At 49.9% G+C, this 20,346-nt stretch overlaps 1 protein-coding gene across 3 annotated transcripts in view; it reads left to right on the plus strand.

The window, feature by feature from the left end:
• Runx1 (RUNX family transcription factor 1) overlaps nt 1-20,346 on the plus strand; it is a 223,951-nt gene that overhangs the window by 194,268 nt on the left and 9,337 nt on the right. For all 3 annotated transcript variants that reach the window (XM_048422959.3, XM_048422961.3, XM_087899101.1), the window contains one exon: nt 18,981-19,142. In XM_048422959.3, coding sequence (XP_048278916.1) covers nt 18,981-19,142 — 162 coding nt within the window. The remainder of the gene's footprint in view (nt 1-18,980; nt 19,143-20,346) is intronic.

Genomic DNA, 20,346 nt, shown 5'->3' on the forward strand with positions numbered 1-20,346 from the left:
TGTAGTTCTTACTCTTGGACTTTCCCCTGTCTATCCGTGGCTTCCTCTGGAGAAGACACCAGAGCCTGGAGATGGCAGGGCAAAATACCAAACCCTCTGTCCATCCATCACATGGGCCAGCACAGAACCAGTCTTCATATCTAGTCATCAGAGGGAACCCAGAACAAACAAGGGGACTAGGGGAGCCTACGATATTAGGAAAGCCTAATTAATGCAGATCCATAATGCTTCGGGGTTCAGCCCCACGCTGTGCCCTTCCTAGTCATATGACCCTGCAGGAAATCCTTGCTGTGCCCCAGTCTCTATTTGTAAAACGGCCTGAGCATAGCCACTGACTTTGGATGCTCTTGAAGACTAAGTCAACACGCACAGAGCACAGAGCGTTGGACGCCCAGCACACGGCCCGACTGAGCCTTTCCTCTCGTTCTTGCACAAACCCTTCCCTGAGGTTGTGATGCATTCTGGGATGTGCTGACCACGGCGCCCCGTGCACTTGGGATTCTTAAGAGATACTCCTGTCTTTCTTGTAACTTTCATTACTACTCCAGCTCTCACCGCTGGCTCTGGTGGCTCGTCTGGGTGTTCCACATCAGTCCTGCCCTATAAGGTTCACCGTCACTCCGTGACAATGACCTCTTCCCCATAGTCCTCAGAAGCAGTGACAGCTTTGGCAAGAATAGAGGGGGATGTGATTTAAGTTTTGGTTCCTTGGATAAACTCAGATGGGACAATCCATAGTTACTATCCCACAAGGCCATACGAGAATACAAAATATCAAGGTTGAAAGGACTTTTAGATTTCTTTGCTTGGGGCCTCTTCTCCCCCCTACGCCCACCCCCACCACCCCTCTGAAGGCCCAGAGACTTTTTGCTGTGGACCCCATCTACAGCTGAGGTCTCCCAGCACGTGTCTGTCCTTTTGTATTTAAGCCTGTCTTATGGGAACAGCTCATTCCCTCAAGGCTTGCTCAGCCTTACTAAGCCTTTCCCTGAAATGTGTCTTTGGCCTAGGGAGAGGATAGGATTTAGTTTCGTATGATCCTTTTTCTTCTTTTCTTAATGTTGAACTTTATTCTTAAAGAAGGAACTTGACTTTTTTTTCTTGTCTGAATAAAGGTCCAGCCCTTCTCACCCTCGGTGCCACCACATAGTAGTACCAGTCCTACAGACAGCTGCAACAAGCTGACAGGTCACTTCCTGAACCCAGGGACCACGTGGGCAGTGAGCAGGGGCTGCCCCTCCCCCTTCCCTTTGCTTCCCTGTGTGTGAATGGACAGGCTCTTCCGTGCTTTTAATGAACCATCCACGGAACGATTCCTTTGAACTTGGTTTCATCTCCCTGTGCGATTTTAAGTAACTACCTCCCTCTGCCGGTTCCCCTCCCCCGAAAGCCCTGCCCTAAATTTAAGCCTGCTTGCCACTGTGGCCCAGGCTTTCAGACCAAGAGGAGGACAGCAAACAGGTGTGTGGGGTGGCTGGCCCACAGCTGTGGGAGCGCCAGCCGCTCTGGCAGGCCCTAGGCTGGAGGGGTAGGAGGTGCTGAGTGACAGTCCCCTCAACCCAGTTCAGCATGTGGCTGCCAATCTCATGTCATTTACTCCCAGAAGACTGAGTAGCCAGTCAGAGGGAGTGACCTGAGACCTGGGTCCTGAGGCGTCCCTATGACAGCCAAATCTTTACTCATGAATTCAGAGTAGGTCTTGAATGGCTGGATCAAAAGCTGCCCCAGAGTTGCCTGAGATGCCAGAGAGCAGGGTCCTGCATTGACGGGCAACTTCTGGTCCCCTTCCTTAACTGAGAAAGATGAGGACTCCAGCATTCTGGCCCTCAAATGGTATTTACTTAATAGTTAACTGGCTTTTAAAAGAGAATGGGGACCCGGCTCCCTTCACTAATTAGCCCCGCAGGCCTGTCATCTCCACTTTCACCACCCACGGAGTGTGCTCTTGACAAGTCATGACCGAACTCCCAGGGGACCTGCACTCTGGGCTTGCCTCTCCACGGTCTGAGAAACACAAGTCTCCGAAGAAGATAAGATTAGCTTAGTGAAGGGTATGCTGGGAAATGCCAAGGATCCACTCCGGACCCTAGCATCCAGTGAACTTATCTCCCGCCCATAGTAACCGCACCTGATTTGAACAGACTTGTGGCGGCTTTGAACTTGACAGTGATGATGAGTGTCACAGAAGGGGATGGCCAGCCTGTTCCTGAAATAGATGAGCAACAGGAGCCTGGAAGGGGGGGGGGGGCGGGTAAAGTGACCTGCTCGGGTGCACACACTGTGTTCCAAGTGTTCGGCTTTCCTCTGCCGTCTCTCCCAGCTCGATGGCTGGAACACATTCCTCGTATTTGGGAGTAACACAGGGAACCGTCCTGAGAAGTCCCTCCAAAACACCATTCGGGCAAACGAGGGGCTGTTGGGACAAGATAGGACAAACCCCAGTGTGCCGGTACGCACAGCTCCACCCAGTTTCTCATCTTTATATTATATTAAAAAAAAAGTCTCAAATAACCCAAACAGGCAGGGTCTGATCTGCAGACAGTCTGCAGGCACCTGCCCAAGAAGCTGCCGGTCGGCTGGTCCATCCTCCTCTGATTTATGTTGTGCGTGTTAAGCCTTAAATTGTTGAGTCTCTGGCTGGCTGCAGAGGCATTACTGGAGGGCTGGGGCACGCTTGCAGCTTCCATGGCTGGCTCTGGTGCTGGAGGTGTTGGCCACGGATCAAGTCCAATCTCACACCTGTCTAGGACAATGAGGGCCTTGTTAGACGCATCCCCGGCCCAGGCTACTTATTTTTCATATTCAGAACTTGGAGGAGGGGTTGGAAGGAGGGGGAAGACTGGAGAAGCCAAGGCAAGACTTGGGAAATATTGAGGTCAGCTGACGCTTGGATTCTTTCCCACCCCGGGACCCTCCTCTCTGCCTATTCCTACCCCTCCCCCATTTTATAAATTTATCTTTATATTTATAAACTAAAAAAAAATCATAATACCAACAGCAGCCCCCTTAGGAATAATGTTCTATTGCATAAGGAGAGGCCTCTTAGACAATCGATTTCCAGCCATGGTGAGGACAGCAGGCAGGAGAAAGGCAGAATGAAGAGGGGGTGTAACCTTTATCCCACCCACCCAGTGCCGGAACCTGAGCCCATCCCCTTCCTGGTGGCTGTGCCCCTGTGTCCCCCTCTCCATTTCCTCCTTTTCTCTGCTGGCACTAGTGAGGGAACAGAAACCGCAGGAGATCTTCCCCCCAACCATGTCTCATTTAGTGACAAAGCATGGGACCCCCACATTCCGATTCAGCTAGCTTGTCCCACGAGGGCAACAGAACTGGCCATGGCAGCACCATCTGTAAATGCGGCAGAGCCAGCGTCCCCAAGGCTCAGACAGCAGTGGGTCCAGGTCGGGGTTGGCACCCCTCAAGGTTGATGGCTCTGAAGGCATATTAGTCAGTCAGTCACAGACACATCCTCACAGGATTCTGCAGGGCACAGGCACAAAACAAGGGTTATGCAATTGTCCCAGGCATCCTATGATGCCAGAGTCTACTGTATGGAAGCCATATAGGAACGCTTGGTGGGTCTCCCACAGGTAGCCTTCATGCCTGGGGGACTTCGACAGGCAGCCACCATGCCTTGGGGACTCAGAGAGCTCACCAGTCTCCCAGCGATCTGCCCAGACTTAGGTACCTGTGGCCATTCTTGTGAGAGCTACAAAGAGGTCATTTACACCTGAAGCCAGTCTCTGAACTTCCTCCTTGGAGGCACCACAGGGGAATCCAAACACTGTTTAGTTCACTGGCGATTGAGGACTTACAAGACTTGAAGTTTGGGCTGTTCTTTTTGTAGCATAAATCACTGTTAATTCAACCACCCCTGCATCTCTATACAGATGGCCATCAGTGCACACTCCCAGAGGGACAGCTTTTCAAAAGCAGCTGAACTGCCATAGTGTCCAGGAACAACGAGGCCTCTGACCTCAGTGTGCATGCCACCTGTGTGACTCTGAGAGTCTACAAAAGTGAAGATCCTTCTGGCTTCCTGTTGCCACCCTTGCATTTGGGGAGTCCCATTATAAACCCCTCTTGGTCCTGTGCCACTGACTGGACCCACTTAGTCTGACCATGTGACCTTCAGAAGGTCATGGCTGAAGAAGTCATGACTGCCTTTTCAAGCCAATTGAAGGCCAAAGACTTGGCATCCAGAATCTGTTTTCACTGCCCATTTTAAATCCCCTTCTCAGGCAATGCCTCCCTGGGATACTCCAGGCCGTAAGGGTCTCTCCGTGGCTCCCTAGCCCAGCCAAGCTCTGGAATGACTCACGCTAAGCAGGGGAGGAGGGAGGAGACCAAGGCACTAAGGGATGATGAGTTACTTGCTCCTTACCTGCCTCCCTCTCTGACAAGTGAATACCTGTGGCCAGTCCTGTTCCCCTCCCCACCACTTCCTGTATCCTCCCATTCTTTAGCATGCTTCGTGTGCCCCATCTTTCAGGACATCCTCTCTCTAACTTTTAAACCTAAGGGCCCTCATCTGGCCTCCCCTCCCCATCTGCCCTCTGTTTATACCAGAGAGGTTATGGGGCCCATTGCCCTTTCCCTCGCTGCCCAGATGTCCTTCAGTGCTGCAGAATGGGCAACAGTGGTGACCAGCTAGCAGGAGGATGGGCTCCATGGGATCCAGCACCTCCTCCCACACACATCTGGGCTCTGAGACCCACACAAGGGCGGGTAGAGATCTCAGTGGCCTTGAGTCCTCTCTCCCACTTCTCTGGGTCTCAGGAAGTCCAGGTTTTTAGGTAAAGGAGCCAGTGGAAGTCCCTAGAAAAGTATTTTTTTTTTTTTACCTGATCTTAAATCCACAGGGGCAAAGTAGGCCATTTTGGGGTCTGAATCCCATTTCAGAGTTCCAGGCAGGAAATAATGCAAGGAGGAATATGGCAAGTCCCTTTGTCTCTTGCTTTTCTAGCCCATAACTTTCCATGGCTGTGCTCACAAAAGCAGAGACTCTCTTGGATACCTGCACCCCCCACCATGCAGCCTCGGGTCCCACAGCACCCCCCCCCCCCACACACACCCCTTTCACCCTGCCCTGTCTTCCTTCCTCTGCAGACAGCAAAGGCTCACTCACCCACGGCAGCCTTCCACATACTGGAACCTGCCTCACATGCTTAATTAGAGACCTCGGCCCTGAAATAAGATGTCTTATTTACCCACAACTTCCTAGCGATCCCAGCCCCTACCGCACCGCTATGTCTTCCGTACAAGCCTGGCTCCTGCTTCCTTCCCAGACCACATTCCGAGATTCTTCTTCAAATCCATCCTTTGAAACATTTGATTCAGCTCTCTACCCCTCTTGCCTTCCTCACCTAATAAAGTCCTTTTCCAGATCCTGGGGCTGTAGCTCAGTTTGAAGGGCGCTTGTCTAGCATGGATGAACCCACATTCCACCCCAAGCCCTACTTGTGATGGGCGTGGCAGTACACATCTGTAATCCCAGCGTTCAGGAGGCGGAGGCAGGAGAATCAGAAGTTTATGGCCATTCTCAGCTACATAACAAGTTCAAGGCCAGTCTGAACTACAAGAAATCTTTTCTTTAAAGATAATTGACCCATTTCTAAGTCAGGGGCCTTCAGGGTCCTGTCCCTGCCTTCTGGTGACTTTACTCGAGTCTCCCACCAACCTGGGAAGCCAGGGATAACCCCCTGGCCTCCCCTTCGAATCCTCCTTTCTCTGATCAGAGGAGAGTGCTCTGCCAGCTGGACAGAAATGCACTTTCTCATCTCTGTCTTCCAGCTGTAGATGGGAAACAGTGTCAGCTTGTGACCTCGCAGAGAGGCCTCTGGCCCCCTGGCCCACCCATCTCCTTTGGGATGCACCTTCCCTGGGTGCTCTTGGAAACTCTTTTGTTCAAATCAAGGAAGAAAGTGCTGTGGATGAGCGGTTGTGATTCTTATTTTTTTTTTTAAAGAAGACAGGAAGTTCCTGTTTTTTAGAAAGACTGTTTACTTCCAAAGAACCTAGTTACAGAGCCAGTCAGTCATAGAATGGCTTCTGGATTTTTTTTCCTTCAAGATGGTACACAATACATATGAGAAAGAAAGAAAGAATGAAAGAAAGAAAAAACCCTACTAAGCCAGTGAGAGAGAGTCAACGAACACAAAGGAGATGTTATAATGGGCTTTTGTTGGTGCTTGCGTCTTCTTGTTGAAAACAGAAAGACCCTGAGGTGCTGAGGTGCGGACAGACACTGATGTTATCAGCCCCCAGAAATCCTGCCTGGAGTCCAGTGGCAGGCAGGATCCAAACGGCCACAGCAACTGGTCCTGCTCAGTACAACGGGCGCTTTCAGTCACTGGTAAACAGCCTGCGCCCCAGGGCTCAAATCCTTCAAAAGTTTGCCTAGGTAATTGCGTTTCATTGCTGTCTGGCCTGTGCTCATCAGTCTAATCTGGAGGTTCAGACAGCCAGGCCAAAGCTTGCGAGACTGGAGGGGAACGAGCCTGTGAATCTAATCCACTTGAAAGACAGACTAATACAAGTGCAGCTAACTCATTATTCTAAGTGATGTGAACAGAAAGAGGATGGTACTTTCTATAAAAGGGTTTCAAGTCGGCACAGCGCAGTGCTTGGCGGCTTAAAGCCATTAGAAGAAAAGGCGAAGGGTGGCAATGTGACTCCCCCGGTTGCTTGTCCCCCTGGCTTAGGAAGCCTGGCTCCTCCCTGTGACTACCCCAGAATGGTCTCTTCCTGTCCTGCCCCTGATTCTGGATTATTTTGTGAAGGATGATAGCAACAGATACCAACTTTTATTTGAGATCCAGGTTTGGTTACAGGGAATAAATGGAAAAGAGAATTCCGAGAGAACCCCACCCAGTAGCTCCCAGTCCCTGCAGACCTGTTATCAGGAAGAGCTCTCCTCCCCAGTGCCCTTCCCACCAAGATACTTGGCAGTTTTTTGCATAGCTTTTGAAGTTTAAGCCTTTCCATTTTGCCAGTGTATGGTCCCTAGATAGGAGAAGGGGTGCTTTCCAGTAGTCTTATGGAGGTAACAGGTCTACAGTTAGCCAGGAGTTCAGCTTTGACCCCACCACCAACCTTTTGTGGGGAATAGAAAGAGTCTCTTCATCCTGGGCCTCAGTGTTCTCTGAGTTGGAGCTGGCACAGGGAGTCTCTAGGGCTTCTTTCTGCTCCATCATTCCGTGAGACTTTGGAATGAGACCTCAGAGCTGCTGACAGTGATCCACATCGCTATCTGGTTACATATGACTCGTGCCCAGGAAACCCAGGAGGGGCAAGTGCTGGCCTGCCCCTTCCATGGTGGCAAAGCCAGCGGTCACCTCAGGAGCAATCTGGTTGGTCGTTTACACCTGTGGCTTCCCCAGGGCTGGACTCAGCCATCAGCCGATGCCAAGTCTGGGTTTTTCAGCCCTGAGACTGAGGGAACAGTTGCCCCAGACTCCAGCATGGAGACAGGATTCTCCTCGGGTGTAGGCTACCCAGAGCTGCCCCACCTCTCACCCCTCAGTTCATGCGTGCTCCACCCAGGCTACAGTGCTAACTTGTATCGCACACAATCAGAGGGGCCTCTCCAAGCCCCATTTTCTGCTTTGTTGTTGAAGTTGGCCCAACTACCGAATCAGTACGGCCTTCTCTGGGTCAGGTTTCCCTTGATATTTTAGTTCCCTTTGACGTTAAGAGCTGAACCATTCTGTTGTGGGACCCTCTTGTGCCCCCTCAGATAGTAAACAGCACCCCTGGTCTCTACCCACGGAATGACTCTTGTTTTCCTGACTCTAATCAAACCTGTTTCCTGACATGGCTAAAAATCCTGCAGAGGAGGGTTTGCTGCTGGTTCACACCAGCATGGGGAAGTCCTGAGTGTGTAGAGTGTGTAGTCTGTGCACACACGAGGTCAGCGTGTGAGACAGTGTGTGTGAGTCAGGTCTGCAGAGCTCCAGCGCCTCCATCCTCCGCAGCAATCCGCTGTGCGCATGCATCTGTTTCAGGACTGCCCGCTATCTCTGCCTATACATTCCTTCTCTTCCATCTGAGTCCAAGCCACTAAAAACCTGTCACATCTGTGTGAAGGGCTGCCTTGACCTTGTAAATCAAAGGCGCTCTCTGGAGGGAGGTTTCCCACCGCTGGGCTCAGCCTGGCATCATCCTTTCTCAGGGTGACCTCAGCTATTCAAGTATGAAGGTTGTATTTGAAATGCCATTTGCTTTCCCTACGTCAATAAATGAAGCTGTGAGTCTTTAGATCATCAGAGTTGTGCTGATTACCAAGAGTTGTCCTCTGAATGGTACGTGTCTTTTTTTTTTTCCTTTATCGAGATCTGTGTTAGAGTTTAAAAGAATCCTGGCAGATTTCCGTTTGCCTCTCAGAATCGGAGCACGAGGTGGAATCCCTCTGCGAGTGGAGATTGCCCCCAGACGAGTCTGCCTTTATTAGTTTATGTCCTTTGTTCAGAGCATCAGGGATTAGCTTATGAAAGTACGCACGGCTCTTATCTTCAAAGGTATCCTCTGCACGGCGGACTCCGCCCCACCAACCCACGCTATTAATCTATTGCAATCCCAATTAGTTCACATCAAGGTCAATTACTTGGAGTGTGCAAGAGGGCCGCAAACACAAGTGAGCAAGTCCCCCCTCATGTGGCTGTCCCATGAAAATGAGAGAGGGATTACAGCCAGGCAGCGGAGAAGCTAGAATTGTCTGGTGCCTCCCTCAGTGGTTGATAGCGACGATGTTCATAACCCTAGACAACCCAAAAGCTCAAGCAGAAATGTGCGAACAGGGAGGGGAGGGCCTCAGCCTCCTCGCCCCAACCCTGTTCTTAATGGTGGGTATCTGAGTAATTTAGCAGTCTCTGAGGCACAGAGAGGTTTCTGAGAACATCCACTGGCTGTGGAGGAGCAGCCTTGTGTTTATGATATGTGATAAGCTCCACTCCTTCCAAAGACATGCCTGTGAAAGATGGGATGGAGTTGGTGGATGCACAGGATGGGTCATCATAGTTCAGGAATGGAGGTCAGCTCTGGGATCGCAGCCACGCATCCCACTGTCTCTTTGAGGTCACCAGCAGGAGGGATGGTCGGATGGTAAGGTATGTGAGGGGTATGTGTCTCCAGTCGGAGGACAAGACCCTCCCTTACATAATGCAAGCATACTTCTCAGATCTACCATTATTACCTAGCAGGGAGGAGAGGCTATGGAAGACCAAATGGAAGTGCCACATTCAATGTCCATTGCATGTTCAGTCAGACGGGACAGTTCTCAGGAAAGGATGGATGTATTGGAACAACCCAGACAAGAACAGCCAGGAATCATGCAAGGTTGAACTTTCCCTTCTGCCAGACCCTGAACTTACAGATCCTTCTAATACAGGGAGAGAGAGACCTGTGTCTAGAGAGACCTCTTCTAGCCTGATTAGAAGATGAACGAGAGAGAGACACAGAGAGAGACAGAGACATAGAGAGAGACAGAGACAGAGACAGAGAGGAACACCCCACCCACCCACCCACCCACAATGCACAACTCTCCATAGTTCTGGTCTCCTGACTCTACTTCAAGGAATTGATTCTAAAAACCCAAGTCTGGTATGTAGGTAAGGGAAATTTGACAGTGGCCAGGGTTCAGGCAGGAAGAGAACAGTCTTGTAAGACCAGACCTGAACTCCCCCCCCCCCACAGCCCTGCCCCAACACACAAAGCATGAAGAAAACATGGGGCGGACACCGACTGGATTTCTCTTGCAAGCATTTATCAAAGGGGGCTTAGGCACTTCACTTTTGGGGGAATTCTCGATTTCCTTGTGTCGGAATGTTCTTCTGTGAGTGGGGAGTGTGGAAGGAAGGCTCTTAAAGAAAGAACACCCCTTTGACATGACTCACACCTCTCAAGACAAAGAACAATGAATCTTTGACTTGCTATTCAGCTTTCAAATCCTGTGTCCTGGCAGGGACCATGCCACCCTGCCCTGAGCCAGGCTGTGCAGAATGTTTGTGGAACGGTGGTGCGGGAGGAGGGGCTTGCACTGTGTCACGGCACTGGCACTAAGCCACCCGAGGAACCACACACACATCGTTGTGGAAACCACGGTTTGCACCCTGGAACTCTGGCTGGCTGAGGCAAGTCTCATTCCTAGTAGCCCTATGGGACCTGACGACCGTCTACTATGTGGAGCACCGGCAGTGTGGATGAGGGATCTCTGCTGTGCACTGGCCAAGCAATTCCCACTCTGGACACTGTTACCTTGTCTCTCAGTGCAAGTTACTGAATTGACAGTGATCGGACCAGGGTCCCATTTCACCCTTCCAGTAACCTCGGAGGCTGATGTCATCACCCTCCTCACAGGTGGGGGAAATGTTCCCAGGGAGTAGCACAGGGCCTCAACACAGTGAAACACTGGACAATTAGTGTCTTCATCCCAATAGCTCAGACCTGCAAGTCACACCCATGCTCTCTTGTGGCCTAAAGGCCGCTGGTTTGGGGGAGGGGACAGCACAGAGGTGAGATACCCAAATCCTAGAGATGTGTGGGGCCTGCACAGAACGAAAACATAGTTGAGCACCTTCTGTTTGTTTTGGGGATCATTCTAGAGGATGTGGTCTTGACTCTTCTAGTCACGTGAATATAAATTTCTTTTTAGACTCTACTATAGAAAGCCATGATATGTACTTTGAACCCAACAAGAATGAATCAGGACCCCGGTCATAGGATGACACAGAATGACCACACCTAAATTCTGGCCTTCCAGCTCCCTTAGCGATTTCCAAGCAATTCTAACATTTGACAACATCACTACCGCGCTAGAACAAAACTCAGGGCTGCAGCTCAGGACACACTCAGAGAGAACACGGAGGGTCCGGTTGCTGGGGTGGAGGGTCCCTCGGCTCTCACAGAGGTCCTGAGTGTTGGCTAGGTGACAGCACAGAGATCTGCGGGCCGTGCAGGGAACAGGGACCATCCCCCGAGGAAACGAGGCTGCCAGATAGCATGACAGAGTCTGCAGTGGGCCAGGCTTCACTCTAGGCTAAGCCTTGGAGCTCCAAATTATCCTGTAGTGCCAACATGTGGGCAGTGGCTCCATCATCTACACCCTTGCAGGTTCCCAAGAAAATGGCTTCTCCTTTCCTGGTTCCTACGGCACTTCTTAATGCTGTGACCCTTTGATGCAGTTCCCTGTGTTGTGGTGACCCCTCCTCCAACCATAAACTATTTCATTGCTACTTCACAACTGTAATTTTGCTACTGTTACAGATCATAATGTAAATATCTGATACGCAGGATATCTACTATGGGAGTTATGACCCCTGTGGGGGTTGTGACCCGAAGGCTGAGAGCCACTGCCCTAAGGCATTATAAGGACTCTCACAAACTCTCAGTTCTGTTACTTAAAGTGACCTCGGCAAGGGACAGCTCCTACCGCATCTAGTTTTCAGTAGAAGACACAGTGGGCACTTCTCTGGGATGGCCTGGAGCCCCACCAGCAGCAGCGAGCCTTCCACAGCCAGCTCCAAGCAGCCTCTAACATCCGATCCGAGCTATGCGGGTTAAATCTGCAGTGTGCACTACTGTCAGTGGACACTGCCCAGAACATTCTACCCCGCGAGCAGTCCTAGGAGGTCCGAGGTTCTCTGGCCTACAGTGTCCCACAAGAGGTGGCAACAATGTCTATTCCGAGTGAGAGCTTTCTCCCTCCACACCAGGGACTGGGCACCGAGCTGCAAAGGGACTTGTGACCCGACACAGAAGTTCTCCCTCACCCTGGAACTCAAGGAAGGGGTAAAGAGAACTAAGACACGGGAGAAGGACCCTTGGGGGCCGGGGGCGCTGAATGGGGTCCGAGGGGCGCTGAAAGATGCCTTTGCCTCAGCTCTTCCAGACTGCATTGGAGGAGAGAGGAAGGAAGGAGAGTTCGGCGGGATGCCCATAGAAGGGTTGGTACACGATGGACTTTATCCAGCCTGACTATAGGCTCCTCTAGGCCTAGGAAACAGAAAAGGTGTAGAAAGTGATGGTACAGACAGTCCTTACAAATGAGGCATTTATGGGGGGTGCTTCTTCAGCAGCATTCACTGAAGTAAGCTATCTTCAGGAAAGGGCACGACAGAAACCCGACAGGGGCCTTCGGTGCCCTCAGAATCACAGTCCCTCTGCCGTCTGGACACGAAAGGCCACTCTGTCCACAGCAGAGAGACGGTGCCAAAAGAGATGAGACATGCTATGAAAGTCCCGCCTTTTCTAGGAGCTGGTGACTTATCCCTGAACCCTTGCACAGGGAGGACTCTGCCTAAGTACAGAGCCCTTTCCAGACGTGTCTCAGACTGATCTGGCTGAGGGGAGCGGCCTCGTGGTGAGGGCTGAGCTATTTCCCCTGGGAACTGTCTGGCAGCCTTAATGAGGAATAGCACTTTGCGTTTATAGAGTGCCTTTCATCTGCGGATCTCAAAGCTGTACCACAAACATTAATTAACGCTCACACCTGTGAGGCAGGTGAGTCTAGTTACCCCCCCCCCCCAGCCCCCCAGTTTAAAAGATGAGGAAACAGAGGTTTGAGAGGAAAAGGACTCTGGGGTGAGCCACCAGGGTTAGGAGTAGCATTTCAGATTCATAGCATCCTGACCACAAAGTCACAAAACCTCCCCGGGAGGGGAGGGCAGAGTAAGGAATTCCGGACTGGAAGGAGGAGTGGTGGAGATGGAGCCACACACACAACTTTTCCCTTTCCCAAGCAGCCTGTCACCTCTGGGGTGGATGGATGTCAGGGAGAATGGGGGCCTCCAGCCCCTGAAGGCCTTTGGAACAGCATCCCCCAGCAGGTCTCTGTCCTGGCTCTGTGGATGCTTCCCTTCAAAGCCAGAACAGCGCAGGCAGCTGAGCCGCTCATGACTAACCAAAGCGTCCGCAGCCAGTGGGAGACACATGCTTGGCAAATCCCAGGGCTCTTTCACAACCCCCCTCCAGAATCCAGGGCTGGTGGGAACTGACTCATGTTATCACGGGGTTCCACTGATAATGCTGAGGTTATGCTAATCCAGTGCTAGCTACCTGGGAGGGGGGGAGCGGGGAGGTGCTCTGCTCCCCGACTGACATCAGGTCCTGTTGTGGATTTAGTGTCCACCATAGAAGCCAGAAGCGGTGCTTCTCAAAAACACTAGACACTTGAGGGAAACAGGCTTTCCGAGGGAGTCACCTGCCCAACGGCAGGGCTGTAAAAGCTGACATTGCACAATTCGGGGTGAGAGGGGGCAGTTGTCCAACCATCTGGGGGCACCACCTCTTCCATATACAAGGTAGCCTAGACCTTTCTTTCTTCACAAGGGTCCCAGAGGAGAAGATGAAAAATGAACACCTCCCCTGGGGCTCGCCCTGACACATCACCCTGGAAACTGACTCACATCTGAGTCCTGACTCACATCCTGTTGTGTGCTCGGAGGCATCCAAAGGGGCATTACACCAGCTACCCGTGACCGAGGAGCACTGGGAGGGCGCCCTGCAAAGGACTCACTCTGTCTTCCTTGCAGAGAGCCGGGACCTCTTCTAAAGACAAGGCCAGAACCAGCCCCTTAGGTTTAAATGATCACAGAGCAGCTTTCGCCCTTCACAAGGCAGACAGGCCTCCGGTGGATGGCCTGCTGGTTATGTTTAACGGATCAAAGGTGAGCAGGAGGTTTGTTGTTGTAGAGATGCCCCCAAATGATGAAGGAAAGGGGTTCTGACTACACCGGAGACATGGAGCCCTGCCAACCTGACCCAGGTGTCTAGAAGCCACCCCAGCTCCGCTAAGTGCCCCGGGAAACCAAGGCTGTGAGGTCAGGTGCAGGGCCACCACCAAAGGTCCATCTGAATAAGGCTGGCTGTCCCTGCTTGTCCTCCCCTTGACCAGAGAGGATCCAGGATGCACTGATGAGCTCTGGGTTTTCAAAGCAGGCTTGTTCCTTCTAGTTGTCTGAAGTCAGTGTCGCTGGCCTCTGCTTTGGAGCGTGTTCACTTATCTTTGCCGTGGGTCTGGAGTGTGTCCTTCCCCTTCTAGTTCATAAGCTTTCGTTATTGATTCTGGGCCTTTCCTTTCAAATGTCTCCTGCACTAGACATTTCTCCTCCAATGCTGTTTCCACTCTGTCGCCTAAACTTTGCTTTCTCTGATTTTCATTAAGTGACGAGTATTATAAATATTTTTGAGATCTTTTATTTGGTCCCCATGGCATTTACAGGTAACTTCCAAATTTCTGAAGATTTCCCAATAATCTTTGTTACTGGTTTTTGTTTTTTGTTTGCAGGGAAGGGGTCGTTTGATTTTAGTTTAAGTCCTTATGGCCTAAGATAACATTTTGTATGATTATGCCCTTAAGATCAAGCAGCACTTTATGACCCCAAAATGTAGTCTGTCTCAGGGAGTGCACTGTGTGGTCTTCAGAAGAATGGCCTACAGATGTTAGTTAGATCAAGTTGATACTGTCCAGGTCGGCGGAGTTCGGACTTCTGTTTGCATGGTGGGTCGGCATAGAGGAGGGATGCCGAGGTCTCCAGCCAGAATGATGGATTTGTCTGCTTTTCCTTGCATTTCAATTAGTTTTCGCCTGAGGACTTGACAGTGTGTTCACTGGGCACCTGTTAAGGAATCCGTATTATTAGTTGGCCATATTACCATCATGCAACTCATCTCTTATCCTTGAAAATCTCCATCTTCAATTAGCTTTGTATAAAACTAATACAGCAAGCCGGGCACTCTTTGAATTGATGTTAGCATAATTTCTCTCCACCCCTTTCCCCCGCCTGAGTCTGTATTTAAATGAGCCATTTGTATGCGTCAGGTAGTTAAGTTTTATTTGTAGCTTGCTCGACAGCTTCTGCGGTGGATGCAGACAATTCACACATCTCACCTGTTTACAGATAGACCTGGATTATTATCTGCCATGCTTCACTTGTTAGCCTGCTGCACGTGGTTCGTCGCCCTGCCCCCTGCTTTTATGTCTCCTCTCGCCGTGGCTGAGCATTTTATGATTTCACTGGAGCTCATCTATTCACATATCAAGTATACTTTTAAAAAAATTGCTTTAGGGGGACTCGAGAGATGGGTCAGAGCCTGAAAGCACTGGCTGCTCTTCCAGTGGACCCGGGTTTGATTCCTAGCACCCACTAGTGGCTAATGACTGTCTGTTAACTCCAGTCCCAGTGGAATCTGACACCCTCCTCTAACCTCCTTAGGTACGAGGAACACAGATATGCATGTAGCTAAACACCCATACACGTAAAGCCAATAAGTCAATCAATCAATCAATCAATGAAATCTTTTAAAATTTGCTTTAGTGATTGTTCTAGTGTTTAAAAACTAAATCCACAATCAAATAATGTTATTTGATTCTTGTTATATGTTACTACTTTTTAAAAAAAATTTACATTTATTTATTTATTTAGCTTCTCTCTCGCTTGCCCCCCCTCGTCTGTGTGTGTGTATGTGTGTGTGTGTATGCGCATGCGTATGTGTACATGCTATAGTGTATGTACAGAGGTCAGAGGACAACTTGTAGGATATGTGTGTGCATGCGTGAGTGTGTGTGCATGTGGGTGTGTGCATGTGTGAGTGTGTGTGCGTGTACATGCTACAGTGTATGTATGGAGCTCAGAGTGTATGTATGGAGTTCATCCAACAACTTGGATGAACTAATGGTTCTCTCCTCCCACCATGTGGACCTTGAGGATCAAACTCAAGTTGTTGGGCTTGGTGACAAATGTCACCCCTCATCCAGGCAGGGGTTGGGTTAGGGTTAATTACTGTAACTATAGGAGTCACCCCTCTCGGGTCCCTGCTATTGTGGTCTTTAGCTTCCCGTGAACTCTCTTCCATCAATAGTCTACAGTGAGATGGGATTCTCTGAGAACCCAGTGGGATTCCTGGACCATAGACACATCCTTTCTGGGCAGGCCTGCAGCTCTGCAGACTTGCGCTCTCTAATCAGTCTCTGTTCAGCTTTCAGCAGCTTGTGATGTCCCCACGACACGCTCCCATGAGCTTCTATCTCCTAGGTGTGGTCTTTTGTGCTCGCTTCCTCCCAAGACTTTGGGGTGGAGGTCTGCTTTACTGTTAGAATTCCCTGGGAGACCCAGAAAGGTCTCCATTTTCCTTATTCTAAGGACAAGAATGGTAACTCTTCAGCTCTTTACACTTTGGTGCTGAAAGTGGGAGAAGGCGGCCACTCTGGTATGAATTATTTTATAGGTCATGACGGACGCTAAAGACATTCTGATGTTGTTGCCTTACACACGCTCTTTTCCCGAGTGAAGTGTGCCGTCCTCCTTTGCTCTGTCTCCCTACCTCTCCCTTGTCTTTCACCTCCATTTCAGATGGAAGGGGGTGAGGTTCAGGAATGAGAGAGGGAGCTCCTCTCATCGTTGTTTGTAATGGCCTTGGTCATGTATTCTCATCGAAATCATGAGCATACAGAAACCACCAACATATAGGAGGTCCAAGTTTAGATTTTCTGATCGGGAACTTTTAAAAACAGAAGCAGGAATTGATTGAAATATTGAATTCCTGCATGTTCTTTATCACAGAATTCTAGCTTCCTTACTCACCTACCATTTAATATCCAGAGCTTCGCTCTTCTCAAGATGCTCAACCCCAAGCAAAGCAGTATTGCCTGGGCCTCACCCCAGTGCAAGTGGGCGTTGCCTTTCCCACCAAGCATCAGCTACACCTCGGGACTGCATTTCCTTTAGCAATACAATCATGGAAGTCAATCAGGCTGACTGAGCGTTTACAATGGCCACACATTGTGACATGTCTCCTTTCCGGTAACTTGGTTCTTCCTTGATACTACCCTTGACAGACAGAAGAAGATGAGATTTGCTGAAGCGAGTTTCTGGTAAAGGCACAATTCACCCCCAAATCTGTTTGATGTATGCGCAGTGTCCTCCCATTCTGTTCCTCCCTAGTGCAGAATGTAATCACGGCACAAACATCACCATCATTCTCCCTCTGCCTTGGAAGCAGCCATTTGCAAGTCCAAATTAGGCACGTAATTTAGCAGTCAGTCTCTATGGCCTCTCCATCTTCCAGTGGCTGGAACTCTTAGAAGGTAGAGACCATAAAACCATTTACTAGTGAGCCCTACTCCAGGGGTCCCAGTGACAAAACTGTGGAGACATAAATGACAGAACCAGCGAATAATTTCACCAGCCGATGAATATGCAAATGTTGGATGGATGGATGGATGGATGGATGGATGGATGGACGAAGAAATCCTCAGTGTGGTGACAAGTGCATGAGGAAGGAGCCTTTCCAAGCATGTCATTTGGAAGCTTTGCCCTGAAAGTCCCAGCACCGGGGGCCGCATTGCGCCTCTTCACCACCATGACTGGCCACATTATCATGTGCCTGGCGCATAACTCGTGCTGAGTCAGCTGTGTTTGCTTTGATGGATGGACTTACCCGACACAGCTCCCTCAAGAACGAGCATCTCACCTGGGTTTTGTGGAAAGCCTGACTGGGCAACTCCCACTGAATCCCCCCGCTAGCACTTCCCAGAATCCACCCAGGTAGGATCTTAAGTACCACGCCTCAACTCACATCCCCCACTTGATTCTTCCCTGACTCTCACAGCACATAAGTTAAACAGAGAAATTCTGAGTCAGACTTATTTGAGCCAGAATCCTGACCTGTAGCCACCGGGTGGTTTTTAGAGATCATCTCACTCCAGAGAGGAGTATGAAGGTTTGATCCGACAGAGGGGCCTAGGGCTCATTTTTTTTCTTTATTGCGAGGCAGCGAACAACATGGCTATCTCAATTCTGACTTTCCACAGTGTTCATGGTGGCCCCACTTCCACCCCCATCAGAGCAAAGGGAAGAGACAAACACAGAGAGCATTGCATTGTCGTGCCTCTTTTGTTGTTGGAGTTTGCTTTTGCTTTGTTGGGTTTTTTTGTTTTTTGTTTTTTGGTTTTTTTTTTTTGGCTCAAACAAAAGACTGAAAACAACCCAAAATTGCCCAGAGAGGCTCATGGCCACCACCTGCTGGCCCACCACTGGCAAAGGACCCACAGAGGTTCCTTGTTTGTGGTGGAAGAAATGAGGGCTGATGGGCTGATGGCTTCGGAGTGTTCTATGCGGTGCTGTCCCCGCTGAACCACAGTGGAAAGTAAGATGATGCTGAATCTACAACCTGTGTATAAAACAACAACAATAACAACAACAAAGAAAACACATAACTTGGGCTCGAATCGTAAAGATCATTTTACCAAAGCATATTTTTAAAAGGCTATGAAATATTATGCAACGTTTGCACAGCTTAATTACGAGTTTAGAAAGGCCTAGCCTGACTCTTCTCACTACAGTAAAGCATGACAGAGCATGAATCATGGCATAACACTTTATGCTTAGTGTCGTTTCAGACGTGGGGCTAGGGGGTGCTAGGCTGTCTGCACGGCGGGGTGTGGAGTACGACCCACAGCTCACACCCCGGAGGCCTTTGTGATGGTTCTAGAACCTCTTTTGTTTGCTTTTTAAGTGTTTAAAACATCTGAGTAGTATATGTTCATTTGGTAAGTGTGTGCAGTGAGAATGTAAGCATGCCTTGCAGAAAATATTTGAGTGCATGGACTTTGGAGCAAGACACTTGGGGCAACATGAGGTGCAGAACAGCCTGTCGGTTCTGCTCCCCTCCGGCCCTGCTGCGCTGTTAGGTCATGTTTGGACCCTAAAGTCATTGAGTACTACTAGAGTCCAGTATAACCTGCAATGTATAACACGTCTAGAAGGAAGCACTTTGAAATAAAAATCTAAAATCCCACATGAACTGCTCCTCTTTAAGGGGAGTCACCATATCACCGAGGCATCAAATACTTGGATTCTGTGAACAAGCTATGTGCATACATGTATAATCATTTAAATAATGGTGAATAGTTATCATTATAAGACCTTATTTTAAAATGCTACCCTACTCCATTTGTCACCAACACCCCTGTCTCTCCGCAGATGCAAGGCAGATCCAGCCATCCCCACCATGGTCCTATGATCAGTCTTACCAGTACCTGGGATCCATCACCTCCTCTTCCGTGCACCCGGCAACGCCCATCTCACCTGGCCGTGCCAGCGGCATGACAAGCCTGTCTGCGGAACTCTCCAGTCGACTTTCAAGTAAGCCGCTTGAAAACGTATCTGCAGTGGGGCTGGAGGGGAAGGTTTGGAAGTGTACAGGAGGAAAGGGAAGGAGCAGGCTGGATACACAGCAGAACAGGGCTCACAGACAAAGTCAGCAGCCTCTGCAGGGTTGCCATGCCGAGCACTGACTGTTCTTGACATGAGAAGAGGTAGCGAATGAGGAGACAGAATGAGGAGACAGACGTGTCTCCGTCTCTCTTCGGTATTTAGGGTTTGCTCGTGTCTTTTGGGGAAGAGTGGTGGCCAAGAGTTATTATTCTGGAAAGGCAAAGTGGCCTAAGGATTGTGTGCCTTTGGCAAAGGAATCCACCTCCAGCTGAATTCTAGACCACGGCTGTTCTCCCCAGCCGTGCTGAACTGTCACAGGTTCCTGCGTACAGCACAATGGTACACTTCGGAATAGGGAACAAATATGCCCCAAGATAAACATTCTCAGCTAAGGGCTGTTCAGACTGAGGGTTAGGAACAAGGTGGAGAGCTCAGGTGTCATGGTTAGCATAATTGTTGTTAATACGAGCTCATTAAATATTAGTCATTTAACCTATGAGCCCTTGGGGCTTGGCACTCACCCTTGCTCCTGGGCAGGGAAATCAGAGTTACAGGAAAAAACTCCTTTGTTGGAGGCTAAAGAAGAAACTTACTGTTTGGGGCTTTGAAATTGGAGACGAACCAAACTGTGAAATACTTGAGAGCCCTTCACCCTTAAGAGGCCTGCAATGCACTTGTATGTGTGGTGGGGGAGGGGCAGGTTTTGCTTTGGGACTCTCAAAGGCAGATTAGAACAGGGGGCAGGCAGAAAGGCAGAGGAGTCAGGACAGCCGCCTCCAATGTTGTGAAAGACTGTTTGCAGATAACCACCACAATTGCTTAAGATTCCACCAGAGGGTCAGCGTCTCCATCACAAATCACCGCCGACTCAACGCCCCCCCCCAGCAATGGTATCGGGGGTGCTGGCATTTGGGCTGCATCATGTTTTATTGGGGATGGAACTGTCCTATGCACCAGACATTAGGTAAACGTGCCCTTGACCTCAAGATGCCAGTAGCAAATGTCCCAGCATGTGCATCAGAAGTCTCCAGGACTCTCTGGGTAAAGCCCCTGCCTTGCAAACATGGGGACCAAGTGTGACTCCCCAGAACACAGGTATAAAAGCAAAGTGTGGTGTCACAGGCTTCTAATC

Source organism: Myodes glareolus, chromosome 2, assembly GCF_982192425.1.
Source record: "Myodes glareolus chromosome 2, mMyoGla1.1, whole genome shotgun sequence".
In the NCBI taxonomy this organism is placed as follows: domain Eukaryota; kingdom Metazoa; phylum Chordata; class Mammalia; order Rodentia; family Cricetidae; genus Myodes; species Myodes glareolus.